Here is a 23,605-nt window from a genome sequence, read left to right as displayed (position 1 = left end):
CCAGCAGGTTCAGAAGCCTGAGAAGATAGGACCGTGATCCATGCTAGATGTATTTAAAAACCTGTGCATAATCATAATTACCATGTTAGGCACCCAAACTGCAGTTAGGAGAAACAGCGCAGTATAATCCCATGTCACAACAAGAGACTTTCAAAATCAGATTAGAGCATATTAAAATATATGTGCATTCCCATTTTTAAAACATACGGCCATTCTCAATTTTAATGCAAGAGCAACAGAACTATCACTCTTTAAAAAATATGAAGTATGAACGTTTCAAGACTGAACTAACCACCACATAGCTTTTAACTTGCATCTCCTATGAAACCTATATTGTATATAGGCTATAAAGACACTATAAAGGGTACAGCAAGTTACTGAAACTGCGCGTTAAGACAGAAGATCAACATCTTCATATCCTTTTGGAAAGCACACAGATGTACTGTTTGGTCCAAAATGATTTCACAAACAAAGGTTATGTGACAGTAATTTATTATATTACTGCATGAAGAATAAAAAGACTAGTACAATGCTTAAGGCTGAAATTCAACCCTATGCAGAGGAGTTAGTGCAAGACTCTTATACTACTAAAGTACTACTAAAGCACTGCTTCCAACAGGCAATAAACAGACCAACATATAAAGCATCGGTGGTGCTAACAGTGATCCTGAAAGGAACTCCTCTTTGGAAAAAAAAAAAAAAAAAAAAATCTTAGTAAATTTTCTTATGAAAGGCTTCACTCCCAGGGTTTGAGTCTAGCTACTAACTGCAAGAAGCATTTTCCCAGATATTTTTCTGCATTTAAGCATAGAAACACATTTTTCTCTTAAGAAGCTGCCTTAAAGGGTGAAGTTTTGAGAAAGAAGTATCAAAAAAAGAGAGGTTTGAGGGGCAGGGTAGAATTACAACATGATTTTCTATAAAAGTCTTCAACACCAAGACAAACTTGTATTACAGATAACTTTGTAGCACTTTACAAAATATACACTATATATATATTACATATGCATATAAACCAACATTATTTCAATCACTAAGTTCTTCCTCATCACTGAAATAAGCACTTTTCTTAATCCTTGGACGTTTTGAATCATCTGAAATTGAAGATTCCCCTGCAGTCTGTGTCCATCTTTGTTGCTCTTCCTCAATTTTGGCTTGCTACAATGAAAGAAGGAAAAGCATTAGCTAGGATTAAGAAAAATTAAGATGCATTATTAATAATAATGCTAATTATTAATATGCATTGAATTATTTCACAAGTTCAAGAATCCAAAGTATTTATCTCCATTTCCTCATAAACTGTGCAATGAACGCACTAGAAAACATTTCTCACAGGCAAACAGTAAGTCTTCTGCACTAATGCAGGCCACAGGGAAAACCCTCTGTTTTCAAAGAGAGGAACTTTGCACGTGTCAAACTTACACAACTATAGAGCAGGTGAGATCTGAAGCAAAGAATGAATTACATTTTAAATTGATGTTATTGAATCAGCTTTGTTCCACTAACAAGTCTTCTATCTGCTGTCTTTTGCAGTCATTCATTCAGGGAATGAATGTCTTCAGGGATATAATGGTTACTCAACTAAAGGTTTAAATAAATGCTTCCCATTTCTATTGGGAAACATGCTATCCCAGTTAAAATCTTTGGGTGGTGAGAGAAATGGGAATGTTCCCTGGCTTGTTTACATTTGTAGGTTTTACTTTGTAAACTTGTAGGTTTTTCTGAATGCGCGTGTGTGTATAGCTGTGCATATTTGCATCATTATTTTGGACTACATCATGTAAAAGTTTTGCATTCATTACAGTCATATTCAAGACAAAGTTATCATAGAAACTCTGAGCGATTTTTTGGGGGGACAGGAGCACACAGGGGATAGCTGAGGACTAGGGAGCCATGAAATTTGAACATCAATTCAGGCTTACTCTGTGTAGAGAAGCAAAAGCCTCTAAAGACATATTAAAGAAGATCGTAATACAGCTCAGACTACCTATCCACATAACAAAAAATGCATTAAATATGTTTTGAGAGAAAAGTTCTATTAGAGACTGTGATGGACTCTATTACGCAAAGGGAGTGCTCCAGAAATAGATGTTGTTTTCTAGTGAGTGAGGGCAGAGGATGTACCTGATCATTGATACATGACTATTTTTCTAGCTGCTCAGTTAACATATTTAAGAGGGATTTGTGGACCAAAAACCTAATGGAGCATCACAGCAAAGATGACAGCAAACTAAGGAACAAAGAAGCTTGAAGGAAAGAAAGAACTGCAATGCAAAACCACAGCAACAGTAAAACAGTTAAAGAAAACCAAACCACAAAAATTCAAAAACTGAACATGCCTACAATATGAAGAAACCAACGATAGTCACTAACTACTATCAGGCAAGAGGGCCCCAAGTACTACAGAATGGACAGATCTACAAGTTTATCTTAGAGCTTTTGAAAAGCAGCTGAAAAAAGGAAAAAAGGGAGTTGTATTTAAATAATAATAAACAACAAACACAGAATCACAGAATGATATGGGGTTAGAAGGGACCTCTGGAGATCATCTAGTCCAACCTCCCTGTCAAAGCAAGTCCACCTAGAGAAGGTTGCACAGGAACATGCCCAAGCGTGTTTTGAATGTCTTCAAAGAAGGAGACTCCGTCACCTCTCTGAACAGCCTGTTCCATTGCTCTGCCACCCTCAAAGTGAAGAAGTTCCTCCTCACATTTAGATGGAACTACACATAGTGCTTCAATTTTGTACCTGAAAAGCTATGGCTTGGCTGAGGCTATCTAGAGCAGGGTCTTCTCCTTCCTCTTCACTTTCTTCTTCCTCCTCACTTCACAGTGCAGAGAGAGAAAAATACATAGATATTTATTTTAAGTGTTCAGTATGAAAAAGTTGCCTAAAAGAAGTATTAACATGTAAATAAATATACATACATTTCTTCTGGCTCAACTATTTTTTTTCTCTTCTTCTTTTCCTTTTTCTTTGGTGGCTCCCGCTCTCCTAGCATATTTTTAGGACACGCATAACTTAAGTGTCCTGCTTCCTTGGAGAAAAAGAAATATTGCTTAACAGAAACCATTACAAACAACTATATGTTGAAACATATAATGAGGAAAGTTAATGTAAGACAGTTCACAGGGAAAAAAAATGGAAGCAATTAGTAAGATAAATGGAATGCTGAATTAGCACACAGAAGACAAACTCTTCTCTATAAGCTTGCCATGGAAACGCAGAGATTGGTGGTGATATGCATGCTTAACTGCAAACTGAGAACAAGCTATGAGCAAAGTAGATTTTCTTTGGCTGCTGCAATAGCTGAATACACTACAGCACAGTTTATGTTTGAGACAAGATATACACCTCAGCATTAACAGTATAATAAATAGGAGTCAATATTTTTGCTCAAAAGTGTTATCAATATAAATCAAGTTTGTATTTGATGTTAAGTACTATCCAAATTGCAATCTCCTATGTTATTATATCAAGGAAAAATGAGGAATTGCCTAAAATTTAAGACACACTTGTTCTGTGTAAAACCAGCTGTTTCCAATATTTATTTAACTGCCAACTATATCAAGGTCTTCCAAAGATATAGCAAAAGCAGGTATTTTGAAGCAAAGATAAGGAGGTTTTCCTTCTCATACAGCTTTATACTGATACTTGGCTCTGTCTGCTCATCAGCTTGTTAAGCAGCAATTACAAGCACATATTTTCCCTCCAACCCCCAAATCCCAAATAAAAGACAAAAGGGGTATTATCATTCTTGAAAATGGTACAACTGATATGCAAGTTGATAGCATCAATAGAAAAAAAAAATATTTTAACACCATGGGGAGGATTAGGAATGGCCAAATTGAAGAAAAAACAAGCTGGAATACTGGTTTTACTCACCCCACATTCGTAACACTTAGACTTATCAAAGTAGTTACGCCTGCGAATGAATTCTGCTGCTCTTCCATTATCAATGGCAATACTTGCTTTTATTACTCTTCCAAACAACTACAGCAAATTGGAAAAAAAGGTAAATATTCTGGGGCTGTAAACCCAACCTTCCTACCATAACAACTTTACACAATTTACCTGTTTGTTATTAAGTGCTCGAGAACAGTTTTGTGCAGATTCTTTATCCAAAAACAAAATAAAGGCAACTCCTTTGCTCTTCCTGGTGTCTTTGTCTTTCATAATAGTAACTCTGAAAGCATATAACCACATTATACATACACTAAAATTACTTCAGACATTTTTTCCTTAAAGACTTCCGTGGGATCTTACCTTTGTTATACAGCAAAAAGGAAATAAAGTATATTTAAAAATAGAAAGGCTCATTAAACAGAAATTCAAAGGAACAGCTAACCAGGCCACGTGCTTACAGGTAGAGCGGAGATGATTTTTTAAAAATATGAGGTCTTTCTGGGTTCAGTATCATTCATTATTCCCTTGGATGACTTGAAGAACAGAGAACGTACTCTTCAGATTTGCAGACAACATAACTGGAGGGAACTGCACATACTGCAGGTGAAATTAAAATTCAGGAGTAATCTTGACAACTGCTATCATTGCTGAAAAACCCAGTGTATTGAACTGCATCTAAACAGAGTAGTCTATGTTTCTGCAGGACTAACCAGCTAAACAGGTTCAAGATAGGAAACAGTAAGCATATGCAGTATTGTTCTACAAATATCTCCAACTGGAATCCAAACAAGTTATGGATACATGTGTTATTTTACATGACATACAAAGTTAAATCTTCAGTCTAACATTGGAATCAACAGCTCCAGCAGCATATTGAGAAATTCAAGAAAGATTTAGACCCAGTAGACAGACAAAGAAAACAACAAAGAAAAAGAATGACAAGAGGTGAAGGTGGGGGAAGCCCACACAAGCTCAATTCCTTCAATCTTAACATCAATTGTATTTAGCCCTAAAAACAAGAAAACAGTGGGAAACAGGATGCCAGTCTGCATGTACATGAAAATAAAAGTACATGTTAAAAAGCAGGGAATAAACTCCTCACTGTGTTCATCACAGGCAGAACAAGATTCACCCATAAGGCAAACCAAAATTGCAAGAAGTAATAGGACATTTTTTAAAAAAAAATAAATCCAAACAAACTCCACTTCAATGCAGAAGGTATACCAGAAAACCTGTGTAACAGGTTGGTGACCTACATAGTAAAAAGCGTATAAAATAAAAGCTCAGTAAAGAACGCTCAATTTCCCTCAAAATAAATGCACAGGAAGATAAGAGATTAGAACAGTTTTTCTACCAAAGCCTCTTGGACAAGAATGTGTCCAATTGAATGCATTGAGTTGAAGTATCAATAAAACAAACCTTAGAACAATTCTATTAATTCTTTTGCCAAGTTACTCTTTCAAGAGTTGACAGAACCCTAGTATGACTGTCAGGCTTCTAATTGGGATACTGAGCATACCAGTTAATAACACAAGCATAGAAAGAAACAAGTGTGACAAATCTTTAAAAAGTCAGCAACTTCTTGGAGCCCTAGAAAGTCTGGTTCCTCACTGAACAAACTGAGCTGAAACCATAATAGTCAGGATATATTGGGGTAAGAAATACAGTATGGAAGAAAAGTCAGCATGATTTTGCTGAGTCAAGAAACTCTTCAAAAGAAGTCTGTTAAAGCTTATTTAATTAAGTTAAATCTGACCTAGGTGACATCGCAAAGCTTTCTGCAAAGTGTTTTAAAGTCCCTGAACAAAGACTCTACAGAAATCAAACTAATATTTGAAAAGATTTTTCTTCAGAATTAATAACTAGTTACAAATAGAAAAACTAATCCTTCTTAGCCTCAGTTTCACAACGAAATGGGAATACCAGTAGAATCCCACAGTACATGCACTATTTATAGTCAGGTCAGCTTACAAAGGGGCAAACAGGGGAAAAAAAAAATAATCATGGTAGTATTTCACACATTCTGCGTATTCTGTGACTCTTTGCATTTGGTTTAACTCCCGGCAGTGACTAGGCAAAATGTCAGGAAAAATTAGGTATCAGTAAGTGATTTTTTTTTTTTTCCAAAAAAATATATAGGCGGAGGAAAACAGTAACTATGCAGACAGAATTGCAAGTTCTAAATTAGCTACTTTCACACAGGATGCAGTGCAGGATTTCTTCTGCACAGGCATCTGAAAACACCATTACTGTTGTTTATGACAGTCAAAAAAAGAGTAACTAAAACACTAGAAACTATTAATAAAGGAAAAAAGAGAGAATGCTGCTATGACACCTTTAAAATAAGCAGTGCATCCTGCAGCCAATACTTCATACAATTCTCATCCTTCTATCAAACAAATTCAAAAGCCGAGACAGTAGGAGACCCCTACCCCCAAACACACAGAGTACAGGAACATTAGCAAAGGATAGCAGGGAGGTCAGAAGTGTCAAATTTATGGAGAACAGGCCCCTCAATGGATATTAAACACCAGCACTACTACAACCTTTGCTGAGGATTTTTCTAAATTGGTAGTTCAGCACTTGACTAAAACAGGTCAGATACCCCACCTTGGAAACAATAGAGACTGTAGATGCCCAGTTGTATTGATCACTGCATGTCTGTCAGAGCCCTACGTACAGGTTTTCCTCTCAGTCAATTTAAAAAATATGTTTTTCTGAAGTTGTAATTTGGCATTTCCTGCTATTTATCACCTGACATACTACCGAGACTTCAAAAACTTTGAATTTAGCTCTGTATCTCACAGATTATTACAGCAGCTACTAAAAGTTAGAGTAGATATTTGCTGGTGTAGGGTTGAAAGCTGAAGTCTTGAGTCTTGTTATTCTGACCAGTTAAAAAAATAAAGAAACCAAACAAAACAGCAAATTCCTTCCTGTGGCATTGATTTCTATCATTTAAACAAAGAGGCAGGTATTCACAAGTATCGTTCATGAATACCCCACATGCTAAAAACCATTACCATAAAGCCTTGTGTCTGATCTTCAATGTGATACTAAGCAGTCACAATAACAAATCCCTCTAGAGCCACAAATAGAGGAATTGTACATTGCAATTGTGGGAATAGTGACATCTAGTTCACAGAAGTAGAAGCTCCCAGTTTTACACTTATCCACTTGTGTCCCAGGCAGTGTTCAGGGGAAAGGGAACAACACTTACTAGCAGAATATTGTTTCAACTATTTCAGAGAAAAGACCATTGGTATATAACAACATTCTACTTGCTCTTAAGAAGTGGTTAGCAAAACCGGTACCCAACACAAATATTCTTACACTGTGTAACTGCAAGAACTTCCAGTTGTTAAATTAAATTTATACTTTATTTAAAATGAACAGGCCTTCAATACAGTTCCACATTCATACTTAAATTTATAAGCACAAGACTTTCAAGTGAAGCAAAGACATCAAATATTTAAAATGAAAGCTACAAAGATAGCAGGCCATATCAGGTTACTTACTTGACAACTTTGCCATACTTTGAAAATATCTGAAATATAAAACAAAATAAAAAGATTTAACAGTAGACAATTGCATTTCATTAGTAATAGATTTATCAAGACAAATATTTCTAAGTAAGAGACATAGATCAGTATTGTATTTACACTCAAAATTGTCGTCAACAAGTTTGATCTGCACAACGCAGCTCTTAAAAACTTACCCGGTACAGATCGTTGTTTGTCAAAGCAAAGGGTAAATTGGACACATACACTGTGCTTTTGCTTGGTGCCAACCCACCACTCATTTTTCTGATGAAAGGAGAAAGAGAGAACAGTTAAACTGTATTCAACAAAGCCATCAATTATAAAACAGTTGCAAGACTTTTAAAAAGATGTTTTTCAAACCTAGCCCGGACAGTCATGATAAAGTTGCAGGAAAGCATAGCTTTCATTTCCCTTTCATTATTTTACATGAAATTAGTTTCTGCCTTCATGTGCTACAGAAGACATATGTTCTTTCCCCCTCCCCTGGATCCAAAGCATATTTTTTCTGTATGCAAGTCAATTTGTAATAAAAAAAACCCAGTCAAGTTAGTGTACTTAAAAGAAGCCTCTGATGATTTATGCAGTAAAGAAAGTTTTCAGTCCAGAAAGAAACAAGTAATCACCATTTATTAAACATTCTGGCCAATATCTGAAATTAATGATGTTTGTTCAAGCAGCTGCATATTCTTTATACATATTTGAGTTCAGCTGCATTTAACACAGAATAAACCATGTTCAGTTAAAGAAGGGTGGTGGGGGTGCTTCCCTAAACATAGTCCCCTAACAGAGTCCTTACTAAAGCAGCAAGGATTTCCTCTGGATCAGTCAGTCAGGCTTCTACACTGTTCTGGAACTGCAGCTTCCAGAGCTGATCATAGACGGCATCTCCCCTAGAGGCACTCCCTCCCCTCCTCCTGATTAAGCAGCTCTTACACTGGCAAGAACCAGGGAAATCTCAAAGCTGTTTTAATTTCCAATCTCTTTTAAGCTTTTGAAACAAAGTAGCCAAGAATATGCCTAGAAACAATGAATCAATTCAAAAGCCTTGTTATAACTGCATACACATCATCTAATACTAGGTAAAGAGTAATTGAACTAACTTGAAAAAGAACAGCCTATGTTTTTCCTCATGTTTGGACAATTCCCAAAATTTTAAATGACGCTAAAGTCTGTGCAAAATAATTCTTCCCTCTGACCCATTCTGTAGCTATGGCTTGGTCCAAGAGTCAAGTGAATAAAATTTAAGATCAGAATAAAGCACAACCCTTATGAGAGGGCACGTTTAATAGTACAGCAAAACTGTTCCCTACACAGTCCAGTTATCACCTATTTATCCACTTTCCTGCACCCTTATTCCTGCTTCTTGGCACCTATAGCCAATTCCTAACTGAGGATCAAGCCATTTCTTCAGCAAGACCAACTCATTTTACAAACGAAGACAAAAGCTGATGAAGGGATGAAAGAAACCAAGTATTAGAAATCAGCATCCATCATAGTACCCGGCAGTTTCTTTCGGGTAGTGAGTTTGAGCAGATTGCCTGGCCAAGTGCCAACCAAGTAACTAATATCACACGCTAATCCGGCTGTGGTTATTTTCTGGCATTTCATGAGTCAGTCATCTGAAGACCTGACATTCCCAGTACAGGCTGATTATCCAAGTGTTTTTGCTTCTCTCTCCTGACACGCTTACTGTATCTCAATTCATTTGACTGGCAGTTTCCAAGTGATTAAATTTTGAGTTCTTCCATGTTCAGAGGCTGTGTTTTTTGGCATGAGCAGAAATGGCAACATAAAGGTTAAGCAAATGAAAACAGAATAAATTTGCAATAAAGGCCACACATTGCATCTGGTGTTACGCAGACGGGATTCATTATCCCAAATTCCTTGCTGCTTGCCATTAGTATCCTTGACAAGCCTAACCAGACTAAGCTGGCAACGTGCCACATGAATAGATGGCCCGAAGTGCAGTTATCCAGATGTACGGTGGATACAAAGGATTCGGTAAGAGCTACCTTAGTGCTGTCAATATATTACAACAGCAGAGGGGAAAACAGCAGAGGTGAACCTCACGTGGCTGTAGATAGCAATTTAACTCTGCCTAAAAGACAAGAGAAGCAAGAGCACCTTGTAAGAGGAGACCAAGCAGGCCCCATATTAACGAATGCCAGTGAGGATGGCGTGACCGGAGAGCAATCAGCTTGTGTATTATGCACCACCACAGTGCAAGCCTCCAAAGAGAGGGTGATATATCCCGTGAAGATTACTACAGGCATAATAGCTCAGTCGATAGGAAATTATTAATGAATGCAAGCTACAGAACTGCCATTCTCAGCTGTACACTACTTTTTCCAGAAGCAAACTGAAAGAGTGGTACCCTGCAGCGATGGCTGCCAGACAGCTGAGGTTGAGCGGTGTTTCTACTGCCCTCGACAAATTTAAGTGAAACAGTCTCGCTCCTCCGACTGCCCAAATACTCTTAGCAACTTGTATTGTTTAGGACTATTATGCCAGGATTTCTTACTTTTAATGTCTGACTCGCTACACAGGCACAACTTTAATAAAAGAGAAATTACAGTAACTGTAAGGCTATTGCCATGCTCATGGTCAAGATGGCAAAGGTTCAAATTTACCACTCCAGGAACGAGTATTTCCCCAGATCTGCAGGAGGACTCCTCTTCTAAATACCAAAGGGTCATTGGAATGGTTTACATATATCAGATACACCAACAGGTTTCCACAATGGCAACATTTGGGCCATTCATTTATCTATTTAAAAGCCTGGTGGTCCTTACTAAGTCTTCTGCAGAACATTAAAAAATAATATTCTACCAAAAGCAATCTCTCGAAAAGCTTGAGCATGTTAAAATGCAGATTTCTGGTTATCTGTTGTGAATACAGTGGCATAAATGTAATTTTAGATCCAACTACTGGCACAATTCTTCCCACCCCAATAACATCATATGTCAATTTTAATTTTGCTATAACCTGCTATATTCTATTCTGCTATAACATTAGTCTTTTTTTTGTTTGTTTGTTTTTTAAACCACCATGAAGCCCCCCGTGGGATACCAAGTACCAACACCATATAAACAATAGCTCCCCCCTCCCTCTTCATTTATGGATGCCAACCTTGCCATAGCAGCTTCACATTTATTGGTCTGATGTTTTCTAGCTGAGGGGGATGGTAAAACAAAGCCAATTCCAGCTTTAAGCTAACTCTCTAGATGAGACATCTCATCTCAAGGCTCATCATTACAGAGCTCAGAGTCCTTTTACTTCAGGAACTTTCTAACTTCATAGAGCTGTCCAATATGAGTTTAACATTTTCAGCACATTCTCCTTGATCACCAGTCTCTCTGCTTTATAGCTTCTCACTTCACAGGCAAACAAAAAACCCACCCACAACACAAGAACACCCCCAAAACATCTGAGCTTTCTACTTGCTGCAGGGGACTCATCCAAGTCACATACAACCTGGGTTCTATGTCCTGCTAGATCTCCCCAACAAATTGAAACATTTCTGTTTTATACTGAATGCTTTTACGGGGCTTCCTTGATCTTCCAGGTATTACCTGGTACCTTACTTTAAAGCTGGAAGCCAGTACATTATCTCCATGGGGTTGAACACAACTCCCATTAACGCAACAGCCTCTCTGTAATATTAATGCCTTCTTCATTTATCACTTTCATATATTAACTTACAGGATGGAGTTGTCCCTCATTACTGTGACTTCTTGAATTCAATCTTTTTTGTCTTTTCCAACAACTTGAACTAAAAGAAGCCATTCTTTGACAAGAGTCATCTATCAGTAATGATTAAGTTTCCTGCAAAATATATTGGATACACGAGTATGTTTTGCTTGAATCCAATATGCTTAATGCAGCAGCTGTCACTCATGATGAGAACATCATAAGAGATGACAATGATTAATTTCAATAATTGGCTTCTCTACTCTGTCCCAGAACATATAAGGACACCACCAATATAGTTCAGATGCCTCTGAAGCGTCAAGTAGAGCCTGAACTTACTGATATTTTCATAACTTAATATCAACATTTCAGCTTAATCACAAACTTTTGTGTTTGTTTAAGTACACATCAGCAAGGTCAGATTTGTTTTAAATTAAAGCATGTATAAACAATGTATGGGTAAGTTACTCAAGACAGCTCACTCAGGCCGACTCATTTGAGTTCTTCTATCTTGATCCTTAAAATACCGTATTTTATTTTTGATTTAACAGTATAACAGAATTTAGACCCAAATCAACAAACCATTAGTTGTGGCAAGAGCTTGACTCAAGCATATAATCGAAAGTCTGTGGTAAAGTAGGAAACCAAACCCATATTCTCCTTAGTCCCAGACAAGGCTATTATCTCTTGCTACAATTCAGTCCTACATAAGAGGCATATAATAAGCTATTTAAGCATAATTTATCTCTACATAGTCACTTAAAAAGTACGAGACAAATATTAAATAGGATCAGAATTTGGTAAATAAAGCTGATGCCCTCAGCAGAAGGGATACAAGAGTATTTCAATCTGCCCAAGCTAAAGATGTACACAAAAAGGATTCATGGTTTGAATCAAACTGCTCTTACGTACTAACCTACCTACAAAAACTCTGCGACAATAAGACTGGGCAATCAGGCCACCTGCAGGAACTACAGTAAGAGCTTCAACAACAAGGTTCTTTTTGAAGGGATTTCCAGCATAGTCAAGATGTGAGAAGAGCTGCTTGGTTCAACCTAGTCTCCCCCAGAACTACACCCAGGTAACTCACTCAGTGACGCCCCTTCCTCCCCAGAACCCCAGCAGGGACAAGCAATTCCATTTCAGATCTCAGCAGGCGCAAACCGATATCAAGGCAGGAGAACCACAGGCTACTCGGAAGCTTCCACACGTTGTACTAAAGCCTTTCGCTGTCACTAACGTCCCCCGCCCGTTCCTCTGCCACAGCGCGGTCGCACCGCCGCTTCCCCGGCAGCCCCAGAAGCGAGGCGCCTCCTCGGCTGTAAACAAGCGCTCCTGCCACCCGCGGCGGCCCTCCCTCCGGCCGCCACCTAACACCAGCAGGGACAGGCCAGGCGGGGGCTCACCCGCCCACCAGCTCAAGGAGACGCGGCCTACCCAGCCGCCCCGGCCTACCCGGTCACGGCGGGGCTCAGCCCGCCCAGGCGCCCATGGTGCGACGCGACACCGGAGGAGGCGGAGGCGCAGGCCCCGGTGGGACGGGGCAGGATAGGGACACGGGACACCCCTCCCGCAACTTCACCGCTCCAACCGCCCTCCGGGCACTGCGGCGCTCTTCCGCCAACGTGCAGAGCCCAACACGGCCCCCGGCCAATAGGCGGTGGCGATGGCGGAAGGAAGGCGGGCGTTTCCGGTAACGTCTGGGGAGCGCCGGAAGCGGCGGGAGGAGGCGCGGTGCCGAACAGGGGAGCTGCCTGCCCTGCCGCGGGAGCGGGCGGCGGGTGAGCAGGGGCGGGGGCGGTCGGTGCCCGCGGGGGCTGGCGCGGAGCCGGTTGTCTCTTGTCCCCGTTCCGCAGAGGGAACGCGACGCTTCGTCGCGTCAGAGCCGATGGCGCGGCCCGCGGGCTCTGGCACAGGGACCCTGTGAGGCGGTCGGCGTTGCGGGGCGCGGGAAGGAGCCCGCCTGTCCTCCCGGCTGCGCCCGGCGCTGCTGGGGCGGCGGCTGAAGCGTCTGTGAGGCTCGTCCCGGGAGAGGGAACCCCCGGGCGGGGGGGGGCCTTTGGGAGCGGAGGCCCCGCATCCCGCTCCCGCGGGGAGCCCGTGGCGTGGGGCGGGATCCCTGGTGCCCAGGGATCGCTCGGAAGCTGGGGTGAATGGAAGAGGCGGGGCGGGAGGGGTGGAAGGAAGGATCCACTCCTCTGGGCGGGCGGCTGCTCTGTCGGCACCGAGGGAGGCTTTTGTAAACCTTATCTTTTAATCCTTTTTAGTATCCGTGCGTGACGGAAGACTTTGATCTTCACTTTCATTTGCGTTTTTGCTTTGCAGGGAAGGATGTTACTACTTCTGCATACTTCTGAGAGTTATTTTAAACTTTAACAACTAATGATGAACATTTGGAGGCTATATATACTGTAAACACTTGAAGTGAGGCATCTTGTGGGTATGATGGTGTAGCATCAGTATCTTTGTTTCTAGAGAGATAAATGAGATATAAGTGTGTCACTTAGCTAATGTCCTTAAAAGTACCAGAATAAATTTCTACACTTAGCGTAACAATAGGTGTCCTATAATATATTTAAAGTCTTTATTAGTATTTAAGCACTTTAAGTCTGCTCTCCATGGCTCTTTGTTCTCACTGGTATTCTTTTAGTAGGCTCTTTACCATGGGTTAGAGGTTTTCATGGATAGTCTTATAATAATTCCTTATCTGATGCGTCTAGGACTTCAAGGAAACAAAGACTCTGTAAGAAACATACAACAAGATGTGAAAGTCCACAGAATCTCTGCAGGCAATGAGTAGAGTTTGATACATTAATTTTCCCTGGGTGAAACATTCAGAGTTGGTTGGTACTTTCAAGTGTAAATGTTGAAAGCATTGAAGTTTTGCCCTGTTATGACAACAGTTTGGTGAGCTGACATATTTTGTTGTCAAAACGTTTGTGCTGCAAGATGGAAAGGCACGGTGGGGGCAGTGATCCATACAGTTGTTTGCATTGATGCTGCTAGCAGAGCAGCCCCATCGCAGCCTGGCAGAACATTCTTTTCGTAGCATTGACACTGATGAAGGACGGGATGTTGGTAACTGCAGGTGTTCAGGCAAAGATAAGCGCTAATACATCAGTCACTGTATTCATATAACCCCCAACACATTATCTCCCTTGCTTTTGCTTCCCAGTGATATATTAGAATGATGTGGTAAGAAAACCAAACCAGTGGGATTGTAAATCCTCATCATAATGCTGCTGCCATTAATAATTTTATTCAGCTTATGCATTTCTGGCTTTTTTCCTTTTTGAATTGGGGTTGATTTGACTTTTGTGGTCACTGCTTTCTTAAGTGTTTTTTTTCCTTTTTCTTTTTTTTTCTTTCTCTTACTTTAAGTCAAAATTATTGTGAACAGATCAGGAAATATTGGAAGAAAGCCTTTTCCTTCAGGTCATTTGGTATCTAGATTGAATATGCCTAGACTTGGTGCAGTCATGCTTCTAATTGATTTTGAAAATCTTATAGCCTAATACTTGCTATTAGGAAGAGATGGATTCTCATTGTATCCCTGTTTTTTCTCAGTGCCTCCCTCACAGTATTTTATGTACCGTCGTGGCAGATTTTTCTCTCTGCTCTTGCACTTCTGCGTTTTCATCTTAGCAATAGGAGACTATGTCACTGTGTTTATTCAGTGTTTTCTGCCTGTCCCAAGTATGGGGGGAGGAGGAGAAAGTTGCTTTTTTATTCCCAAACTCAGTTTTATCTGTCTTGCCTCCCGTCTAGGTAAGAGATACTGGAATATCTTTAAAGCACTATCCAATACAGATTCTAGTTGTTGGAAGCAAAAGCAGTGTTTTCTATGTTTCTTTTCGTCCTCAAAGCAGCAATTGTAAAATTTGCCATGATGTCTCTAAAAAGTTACAGTTCTCTAGGTCTTACTCATACAGAAGTGTCTAAGCTTTTTTTGAGGTCTTTCCAAAACGGAAGAGAGACAGAACTGGCCCACATTTGTCCACCTCTGCCATTTGTCAAAGCAGCAGTATAAAACCAGATGCATCCCAGTAGCAACAGGGTTACTGCAGCTGCCTGCCTCTGCATTGTACAGCACAGCATTAATTTTATGCTTTGTTCACATACGGCAAGATGTAGCCATCTGGGTTAGAAAGCTGTGTGGTTTTGAAACAAAAAAGTAGATTCTGCAGAAGCTTGATAGCACACACTGCAAATTCACGGATCCTGGAGAAGTACATATTTCTAGCCGTGATGAGTGTTAATGTTGCAAATAAGTGTAAACAGACAAGAACTGTGTACAAAATATTGCAGAGCACTGGAGTGCTTTTGCAAATGTGTCAGCCTTTTTTAGCATATATTATTTAGAAAGCAAAAAAGAATAAAAAGTTAATGATTGATAAAGAAAACCCAGTTGTACAAAAAAATCTAAAGTTCAAGTGACCCAGGTAATCTGGTTGATGAAGAAACTCTTTTTATATTACTTCAGTTACTAGCAGAGAGCAAGACATGGTGCTGTGATAATCGGAGCAAAACCATTCTTGGCACCTGGCCACAGCGGAGCAGCTTGCGCTGCATTAATAGAATGGCTTCTGCATACGCTGTAGTGTCTTTATTTGAGAAAATAAAGACCTTGCTTTAGGGAAGACAGTCACCTCTGATCAAAAATAGGAAGAGGTTGTTTAAATGAATACAGCAAGTGATTATATGTTATATAAATATAAAGAAATATCAACAACTGTCTCTGCTGTATATGCTAATAGAAAATAGTCAATGTGAGTGACAACAGTGTTAGACAGACAAACAGAAACAGATTTTTTTTTTCAATCTTTGTTTTAGACAACTTCGTGGTGACAGAACAGATGACTGAATACAGCGTAGTAAACTTGAGGTTTGATCTCTCAAACCCATGTTAATGGAACCTTCTCGTATTGATCCTAAGAGTTTAGTATCTTCATGGCTATGATTAAAGCTGTGTTAGGTCACAACGTTTAAGAAATGGAAATATTTTTTTTTATAGGAACAGATGAAATGTGCTCAAGATGCTGGGAAATGCATTTTCCTCCCTTTAAACACTTCTCTTTTTTTCTTCTGATATTTTCAAATGCATCCTTGCTTTCTCTCATTGTGCCAGCTAAAATTTGTCTGTTTAGTCTTCTGTAGAAAATTAGTCTCATTCTACTTTTTTTTCCTTACCAGCATTTTCAGGAATGTACTTGATGATTGATTCTGTCTGATATTCTTCATTTCATTTCTCTAAATGCAAAATATTCTGATTTGTGAGATATTTTTTTTTTTTCCCACATTCATACTTACTTCTTGTCTGGTGTAATTGTGCATTCCTTTTTTTCTTCAGTCTGTTGGTTTTGTGATAGTCCATCTCTACCTTTTTTGCAGCTTGTGTTTTTGGTTTGTCAAAATCCTGGTGATAATTCTTGCTAGTTTCAGTGAGGTCTCCATCAACAGTGATACAAATGGGAGTGTTTTTATCAGCCTTGCTGCCTGATAATACAACAGAGTGTGTACATGAATGTCGGTGACATGCTTGTCTGCAGGGGTGGGAGCAGGTACCGCAGGAGGCTCAGGCACTCAGCAGCCAGCTGTGAGCGGGTAGGGACAGAAGGAATGGTCCATCTTGGGGTAAGGGATGGGCTGGAGTGACCAGCAGCAAAGTGTTTTGAGAAAGAGTGTGTGATACTGTTCCAGTGTAATGATTTTGTCTTGCCTTGGCTAATTCTGTCCCCCCCCCCAGTACTGTGAAACCCAGGAGTATTCAGGTACTGTTCTAGATACGAAGAAAAGAGGATTGAGGGGACAGTGTCAGAGCAGACAGAGCATCCTCTCTGTGACATGGGAAGGAGAGGGCACGGGGTTGGCCTAAGAACAATTAATGCATGTGTAGCCCCTAGTATGAATTTTTAAGGCTTTAGCAAAAGTCCCTGAAGTAGAGAATGAAGAAAAGCTGAAGCAGTTAGTGTGAAAATGCCAGGAAGGTGCTTCTGGTGGATATATCTGACCAACAAATAGCACAATATGAGCAGTGGTTTCAGAATTAGTAACTGTTAATTGGAGCACCCTGGCGAGGACAGGGACAGCAAACACTCTAGCTCTTGCCCTTACTAAAACCAGGACTGACCAAACTCTATTGGTTTAGTCAGCTTTTGTGGCTACATCAGACTAGTCCTGTGTCTTGGTTATGGAATGTACTTAAGGTCAAGTCTGTTATAAAATGGAACAAAGTTTAAAGAAGATACTCTGGTTTGTTTGTACCAATGGTAGGGTCAAAATCTCTGAACATAAAGGCTTACTATAGTTGGTGAAAGAGCTACTTCATCAGGATTTAATACCTATCACCAGAGGAAAAGCATTTGTTACATCAAACTTTTCATTAGCCTTTCATCACATGCAACTGAGTGTTATTTTTCTCTACTTAATGATATTGAAAGACTGTTAAATAAATATAAGTTAAGTGAATATATAAAATATTTTTCTGATTTTTTTTTTTAAGAAAGCAGTTATGGTAGTTTCTAAAAGCTTTTGCTAGTAAATGAAAATAAAACTGAGACTTGAGATAATGAGTAAAAGATGATGAATAGAATTTATTAGGAAGGTGTTAATACTTTGTCACAGGAAGTTTTTTGATATTGTGAATTCAGCTGAGTAATTAATATTCTTTCTTAATTGAGTGTAGTGAATTACTCTTTACTAATTCAGTCGGATCATGGGGGATGGGCAGTCAAAAGATTCAGGTTTTAAATGCCTGCTTTACTTTAAAAAGTGTACCTATGAGAATATATGCATTTTTTGCTAATTTTCATTTCTTATTTTTTGTAGGTAATTGAATGGATCTTCAGAATCAGTGTTGCTAAAACTGACCAAAAAGTAAGTATGTGAGGGTTCGTCATTTTTCACAGAAATACATGTCTGACTTAGTGCTACCCCTGTTTACAGTTAATAAACCCTTTGTCATGTTGATTCTTAACATCTGTAATAATCAATATTTTCATATAGCCTCATAAGTCTATTTCCAGTTAAGTGTTTTTATTTTGTGAAAGTAGATAGGTACGCATTTCTCCTTCTGAATGTGTCCTGCTGGTTTTTTTTCTTATTTTTTTTTTTTAATAGCTAGAACTACCATTGTGAAGGGCAACTTTGAAAAACATAATTCTAGCAATTTCTTATCTGTTTTCAATGAGATATAGTTTGTCACCTTTGTAATTATCAGAAAGGTTTCAGCTCCTCAAGTTTATGTTGTCTAACACAGCGTGACTAGAATCTCTTATGCGATGCTTTATTTCCACCTGTATTTATTACTCATTTTGACTCTGAAAGTCACCCTTCTCTGGAAAGAGGAATTTTTGTGTTCTGCTGGCTCCCAATTTAAAACAGGAAAAATCTGCATGTGAGGAATGCATTAGTGTATTCAAAACACAGAACTTTGTACTAACGTATTGTGTTTTAAACGCTTTCTAGATGGTTGAGATGATGAAATAATTCAATCAAAGCTGTTATATTATATAGAAAGTAGATATTCTTCAATCTAATAAATAGTTGAACTCTTTTTTTTTTTTAAAAAGCCCCCTAATTTTAGCAGAGCAATATCAAAATTGCTATAAGGTATATGTGTGTGAATTTATATGTACAGCTGGTATTTGCAATGTGCATATATTTCAATAGTGCTGTTTGTAATATCTGTAAGTCCTATAATTATACTGATTATACAGCACTAATTTCCATTTGTTCAATTGTTCTTGCAAATACTGTGAGTTATTTTCGCTTAAAGTTCAATAACTACTTTCTATAACTGCATAGACTTAATTTTCAAAGGGCTAATTAAAAAAAAAGTGTATGTGCGGGGCTTGTGCATAATACGTTGTATTGGGAGAAGTCTGGGAACCTTTATTTCTATGCTCACTATCCTTTCATCTATTTGAGTGAGTCTGGTTCTGGCTAATTGGATTGTTATTGTCTTTAGTGGCATATCGAAGAGATGAAATGTGGTCTGAAGGGCGATATGACTATGAAAGAGTTCCAAGAGAACGTCTCCCTCCAAGGATTCATCCTGATGTAAGTCTATAGTATGTTTGTTTAGCATTATGCCATTATACTATACCTTTATACCATGTCTTCTACCATCAGGGCTGGATTTTTGTACATATTTAAGTTCCAAGTACACCACAAGCTCCATTCTTTTCTCATTCATATAAGCCAGCAATCTAGCAAATGCATCTGCACAGAGATAATAGGATGCCTACAAAATTAAATCTTGTATTTTTTTTTTTCAAATCTATTGAAAATGTTTTACAGTATTTGTATGCTGATAAATTGATTTTTTGGTGTAATTCTTTGTGTTATAAAACACAGTATTCTTAATAACTTCTGGAGAACCAAAGGCCGTAATATGTTATATTTTCCCCCAGTTTGTTTGGTTTTTTTTTATGTTAATACCTCTTTGAAATGACTTGAGATGCTAAATGACTGGTTTCAGTAGTATTCTTGCCACCCATGCAGTTTTTTATTATGATGCTTAAAGTATAGATGGAAGTGTTCATAACAAATGTTAAAAATAGGTCTTTGCTAAAGAAATTGTGTTTTGGAGCCTTGCAAGGGAAATGCTTTCAAGAAGAACATTGATGGAAATCTACTTTGTAGACTGGAGACTTCTACTGTGTATTATGTTTGTAAAAGCAAACGCAGAAGCTATGCTTACTCTGCTGTAGAATAACTTTAGCATGCTGTCAGAAAAACTCTGTACCAAAGAGTTGGTTAATATTATTTTACTTTTTTTTTTTCTTCTGCATCTGAAGTCTCTAAAGAAGAAAGAAAACATGTTGCAGCTTTGCACCTTAAATAGTACTTTAAGAATACTTCTTGATATTTCTATTTACATGCTGTGCAATGTACATTTGGTAAAATAAAATTTCATGTACCTGTGCCTCTTAATTGGCTTTTCTGTTAAATCTTTTAAATAATGGAATAATATCATAGCTGATTTAGCATACTTTCTGGGTTCCCTCTACCAAATTTTCAGCTTGTCGTTTTGGTAGCGTACGAGCGTTGGTATCTTGGTAACTAGTTATGTAGTCTTCTCTAGTGAGTAGTGTATTGGTGTTTGGCTGCTCTGTGGTGTTTTAAACTCTCTTTACAGGTAACAACAAAATGTCTGCATTTTCAGGAAACTGGAAATCAGAGAAGTTTGCACAGGGTATTTAGTCAGCTGCTTCTCCAAAATATTTATCAGAAATAGGACACGAGGAAAGGCAGAATTTATTTTCACAGATTTTTTTTTTTTTTTTTTAATCAACGTTTGACTTGACTAACACATTGTTGCAATGGTTAAATTAAATTAACAATTACATTCCTGAATTCTTTTAGTCTTTCAAGCTGTCCAGGGAACAATGCATAGCATATGCATTATGAAAATTTACTTTAAAATTTAAAAGGTGCGATGCACTCCTGTTGATGCAAGAATTAACTAGATCGTTCAGTGCTAGCTTTATATATTACGTGTGTTTGGAACTGGGGATGAAGGGACTAGCAGAATACACTCATTTGTCACAGTCAATACTATCCATCTGCACCGAAACAACACCCCCGATACCTGGGCAAACCAAGATCTGGTGTCTCTCTGCCTTACTGAAAGGGTATGAAGCTCCTTCTCGTACAGCTCTGCTGATGCGAGATAGTTGCCAGGCAGTTTCTGTCCTTGTAAGCCTTTGTCATTGTATTTGTGTACACCCGCAGAGGTCTGACTTAATTTTGAGTAGAGAACTAAAATGGAATTAATTTATTCAATCTATGAACATGCTTAGCATTTGCTGATAGGTTAATACCTTGGAACTGAGACTGTTGGTGCATTAGATTGTGACTTCTATTACTATTGAAAAAGCTTGTTTGAGTGTCCTCACCTCCAAATTGCACATGTTGACTCAAGTCTCTGCATTTATAGCTTGTGTTTTTAAGGCACATAGAAAAAATATCTTGGTAAAGGAAAAAGACTTGACTTAAAATACAAGATCTTGCATTCATGCTTTTATTTCCTTTTTGTTTTCAGTTGGCTGAAAAAAACCTGAATTTGTATCTTTTGCAACTGTGCAATTTACACTTAATAAACAAAGGATTTCTATAATTGATAAATGATGTATGACGTATGACATTTTATTTGAAGGAAATACAATAAATTCATTTTGCATTCTAGCAAAATGCTATTCGAAAGTTGTATTAAAAGAAAAACTGAGAGTATTAAAATTGTCTCTGTCACCTGAATCCTCAGATCACCTACTGCATTGTATTGAGAAGGTGTCAGATTATGAAGCAAGGACTGTCTTCATTATAATCTCCATAGTGTGGAGGGTGTTATTGACATTAAGAAAATTGTTAGTATTTTTTAAATGGGCTGTTTTACAGGCTTACAGATGTAACTTTCTTTATTGAATTCCTAAGTTAACATAAAAGTCTCTTAGAAGTCTATGTAGCTAATGCTTAAAAAAAGAAACTAGCTGATGCGTAGAAAGTAGCTAATGCTACTGCTTTAAACTTTCAAAAGAAACTTAAACTATGTTGACAATTTTCCCTTAATAATAAAACTTGTAATGCCTAAGAATTGCATCTGAATGGTGTCCAATTAGATTTTATAAGTTATTCCGCCATCAGACTGGCATGATTTTTAGTGTTTGTTGTTCCCCTGTGCTATTTCAGCTTTAAGATTTTTATAGTCCCATACATTGGAATAAATTGTTTGGTTGGTTTGTTGTTTGTTTGTTTGTTTGTTTTAACTATTGTATATTCACTCAGATTTCCAGCTGTTAAAAGCAATATGATTTGGGTTGGGTTTTTTTTTGTTCAGGATGATTACCATAGAGTAGTAAACATTGTGCCCAAGAAACCACCGCTGCTGGAAAGACCCGGGGATGGGAATTACAGTCGGTATGATGATTACGGTCACGCTGAGTACAGAGACTATGAAGAGGGTCGCAGTTTTGCCCATGAGCGAAGAAGTGGCCCTCCACACCGAGGTGTACGTAAGGTGATTCTTCTCATGTTTTTATGATGTTTATCTTCTTATTACTACTTGAATACTGAACAGTTGAAGTATTATTTCAGACAGAACATTGCTGTTGCTGCTGTTCTCATAAACTGGAATAGAATGAATAGAAAAAAGCATCTAGGTTTTCTTACTTGCTGCTTTTTTGTACTTACTGTGCTTCTAAGACTTGTGATTTTATGGTAACCTGTCTGCTGCTTCTTATGGTTCCTGGCTACTCTGTTGTCTGAGAAAAGGGCCCTTGTCCAGCTCTGTGGAAAGCTCAGAGTCTGAACTGGAAAAAAAAAAAGTGGCCAGAAGTCCTCTGTATGAATAGAAGAATGATTGAAAAATCTTTCCTTTTAACAGGTCCTTGTGCATGCAATTTGTTGAATGTTGCCTGCCTGTCCTTCTAATTCACACAGTTGTTTGCTTATTTAAATTCTGTCATGGTGTTGAATGCATTTTTTTTTCCCAGTAGCTACACTTAAGTACAAAATTTATGCTCCTTTTGAAAGGTCATTACTGCTGCTTCCTCCAACCTAGCTGTTTGAAATTCTGTCGTTTCAAGCTAGTGATGATAATTTACATTTGATGAGGAAAATTTTCTTTTTTTTTTAAGTCAGGGCCCATGTATATAATTTTGAAATTTTTGTAGGTTTTGTGTTTTGTGCAGCATTTCAAAGTTGCTGTCTTTAGTGTTATTAGAGGAAGAAAATAAGAGGAGTGGGGTAAAGGGAATAAACTGAGAGGAACCTTGCTGTGAATGTTTAATAGTTTCTCTTAGCTCATTAAAATGCTTTGGTTTTGCAGTGAATACGTACCATTTGGCAACTAACTGTACGTCGCATCTGAGGTTGAGATACACATCAAACAATTGTTTTGCATGTATGTTTTGCAGGATGAATCAGGATACAGATGGTCAAGGGACGATCATCCTATAAGTCGGCAGCCTGAGTACAGGTATTTTATAAGGATTTACAGTAGTGCCATGCATAGGCTGGGACTCTTTAGGGCATTTCTCTTATCAAAGCAATCTGTAGAGCAGAGCAATGAAATGACAGGAATGTGGGAAAGGGCATCTATTGAAGTAAAAGACAATAGTGCAAAAGTGGTTTCTGGTTGTATTGTTTGAAATACAAACTAAATAAACGGTATGCCATTAAAGTCTCTATTTTAGTATTTGTTTAATAAGGATAGGAGGCATAATGATAGCATCTTTAGGATGCTGGCCTGGAACTGTAAGTAATTTAGCACATCTCCCTGATCAGTCACACTTTTTACATGACTTCAGAGGATTCCTTGGCCTAATTCTGCAGTGACAGAAGCAAATACCTTGGGGCCACAATACAGTGGAAAGATACCTGTGCCATTTTAAAGGTTGCTGCGGTGGATAATAGAATTGTGAAGTTCCGCGTAGCCTTGTTCTGACCTCCCTGTTTCCGCAGCT

The 23,605-nt window shown here is 38.4% G+C and overlaps 2 protein-coding genes across 7 annotated transcripts in view; one reads left to right on the top strand and one right to left on the bottom strand.

Annotated features, from left to right (window-relative positions):
- Positions 1-477: 477 nt before the first annotated feature.
- On the bottom strand, positions 478-12,754 carry ZCRB1 (zinc finger CCHC-type and RNA binding motif containing 1). Of its 2 annotated transcripts, none has more exons than XM_074168782.1 (8): positions 12,594-12,754; positions 7,625-7,712; positions 7,425-7,453; positions 4,075-4,186; positions 3,886-3,993; positions 2,928-3,037; positions 2,749-2,824; positions 478-1,158 (listed from the first exon to the last, which is right to left on the bottom strand). In XM_074168782.1, exons 2-8 carry the CDS (start codon positions 7,706-7,708, stop codon positions 1,027-1,029), a joined length of 651 nt encoding a protein of 216 aa, XP_074024883.1. In that variant the 5' UTR covers positions 7,709-7,712; positions 12,594-12,754; the 3' UTR covers positions 478-1,026. The 2 variants fall into 2 exon arrangements, with proteins under 2 accessions (XP_074024883.1, XP_074024882.1); XM_074168781.1 differs by lacking the exon at positions 12,594-12,754 and adding an exon at positions 11,033-11,085.
- An 86-nt stretch (positions 12,755-12,840) lies between these two features.
- Positions 12,841-23,605, top strand: part of PPHLN1 (periphilin 1) — a 70,910-nt gene continuing 60,145 nt past the window's right edge. Inside the window, exons 1-5 of one of the 5 annotated variants that reach the window (XM_074162650.1) lie at positions 12,841-12,919; positions 17,967-18,014; positions 19,108-19,199; positions 21,979-22,149; positions 23,057-23,118. In XM_074162650.1, the coding sequence (XP_074018751.1) occupies position 18,014; positions 19,108-19,199; positions 21,979-22,149; positions 23,057-23,118 (326 nt within the window). In that variant the 5' untranslated portion in view covers positions 12,841-12,919; positions 17,967-18,013. Of the gene's footprint in view, positions 12,920-17,966; positions 18,015-19,107; positions 19,200-21,978; positions 22,159-23,056; positions 23,119-23,605 lie in introns of all 5 variants that reach the window. The other 4 variants (XM_074162623.1, XM_074162632.1, XM_074162640.1 and 1 more) reach the window with 4 other exon arrangements.

The sequence above is a fragment of the Numenius arquata genome, chromosome 2, assembly GCF_964106895.1.
Source record: "Numenius arquata chromosome 2, bNumArq3.hap1.1, whole genome shotgun sequence".
NCBI lineage: Eukaryota > Metazoa > Chordata > Aves > Charadriiformes > Scolopacidae > Numenius > Numenius arquata.
Note: the sequence above shows the minus strand (reverse complement) of the source record. Positions and strands in the feature narration are given on the sequence as shown.

Excerpts from the sequence above, each read along its gene's own strand:
- ZCRB1 (XM_074168781.1), bottom strand. The coding sequence starts at position 11,085 with ATGGGAGTTGTGTTCAACCCCATGGAGATAATGTACTGGCTTCCAGCT. Across the intron at positions 4,187-7,424 it reads AAGTATGGCAAAGTTGTCAA|AGTTACTATTATGAAAGACA; the intron begins GTAAGTAACCTG and ends ATATGCTTTCAG. Across the intron at positions 3,994-4,074 it reads GAGCACTTAATAACAAACAG|TTGTTTGGAAGAGTAATAAA; the intron begins GTAAATTGTGTA and ends AATTTGCTGTAG.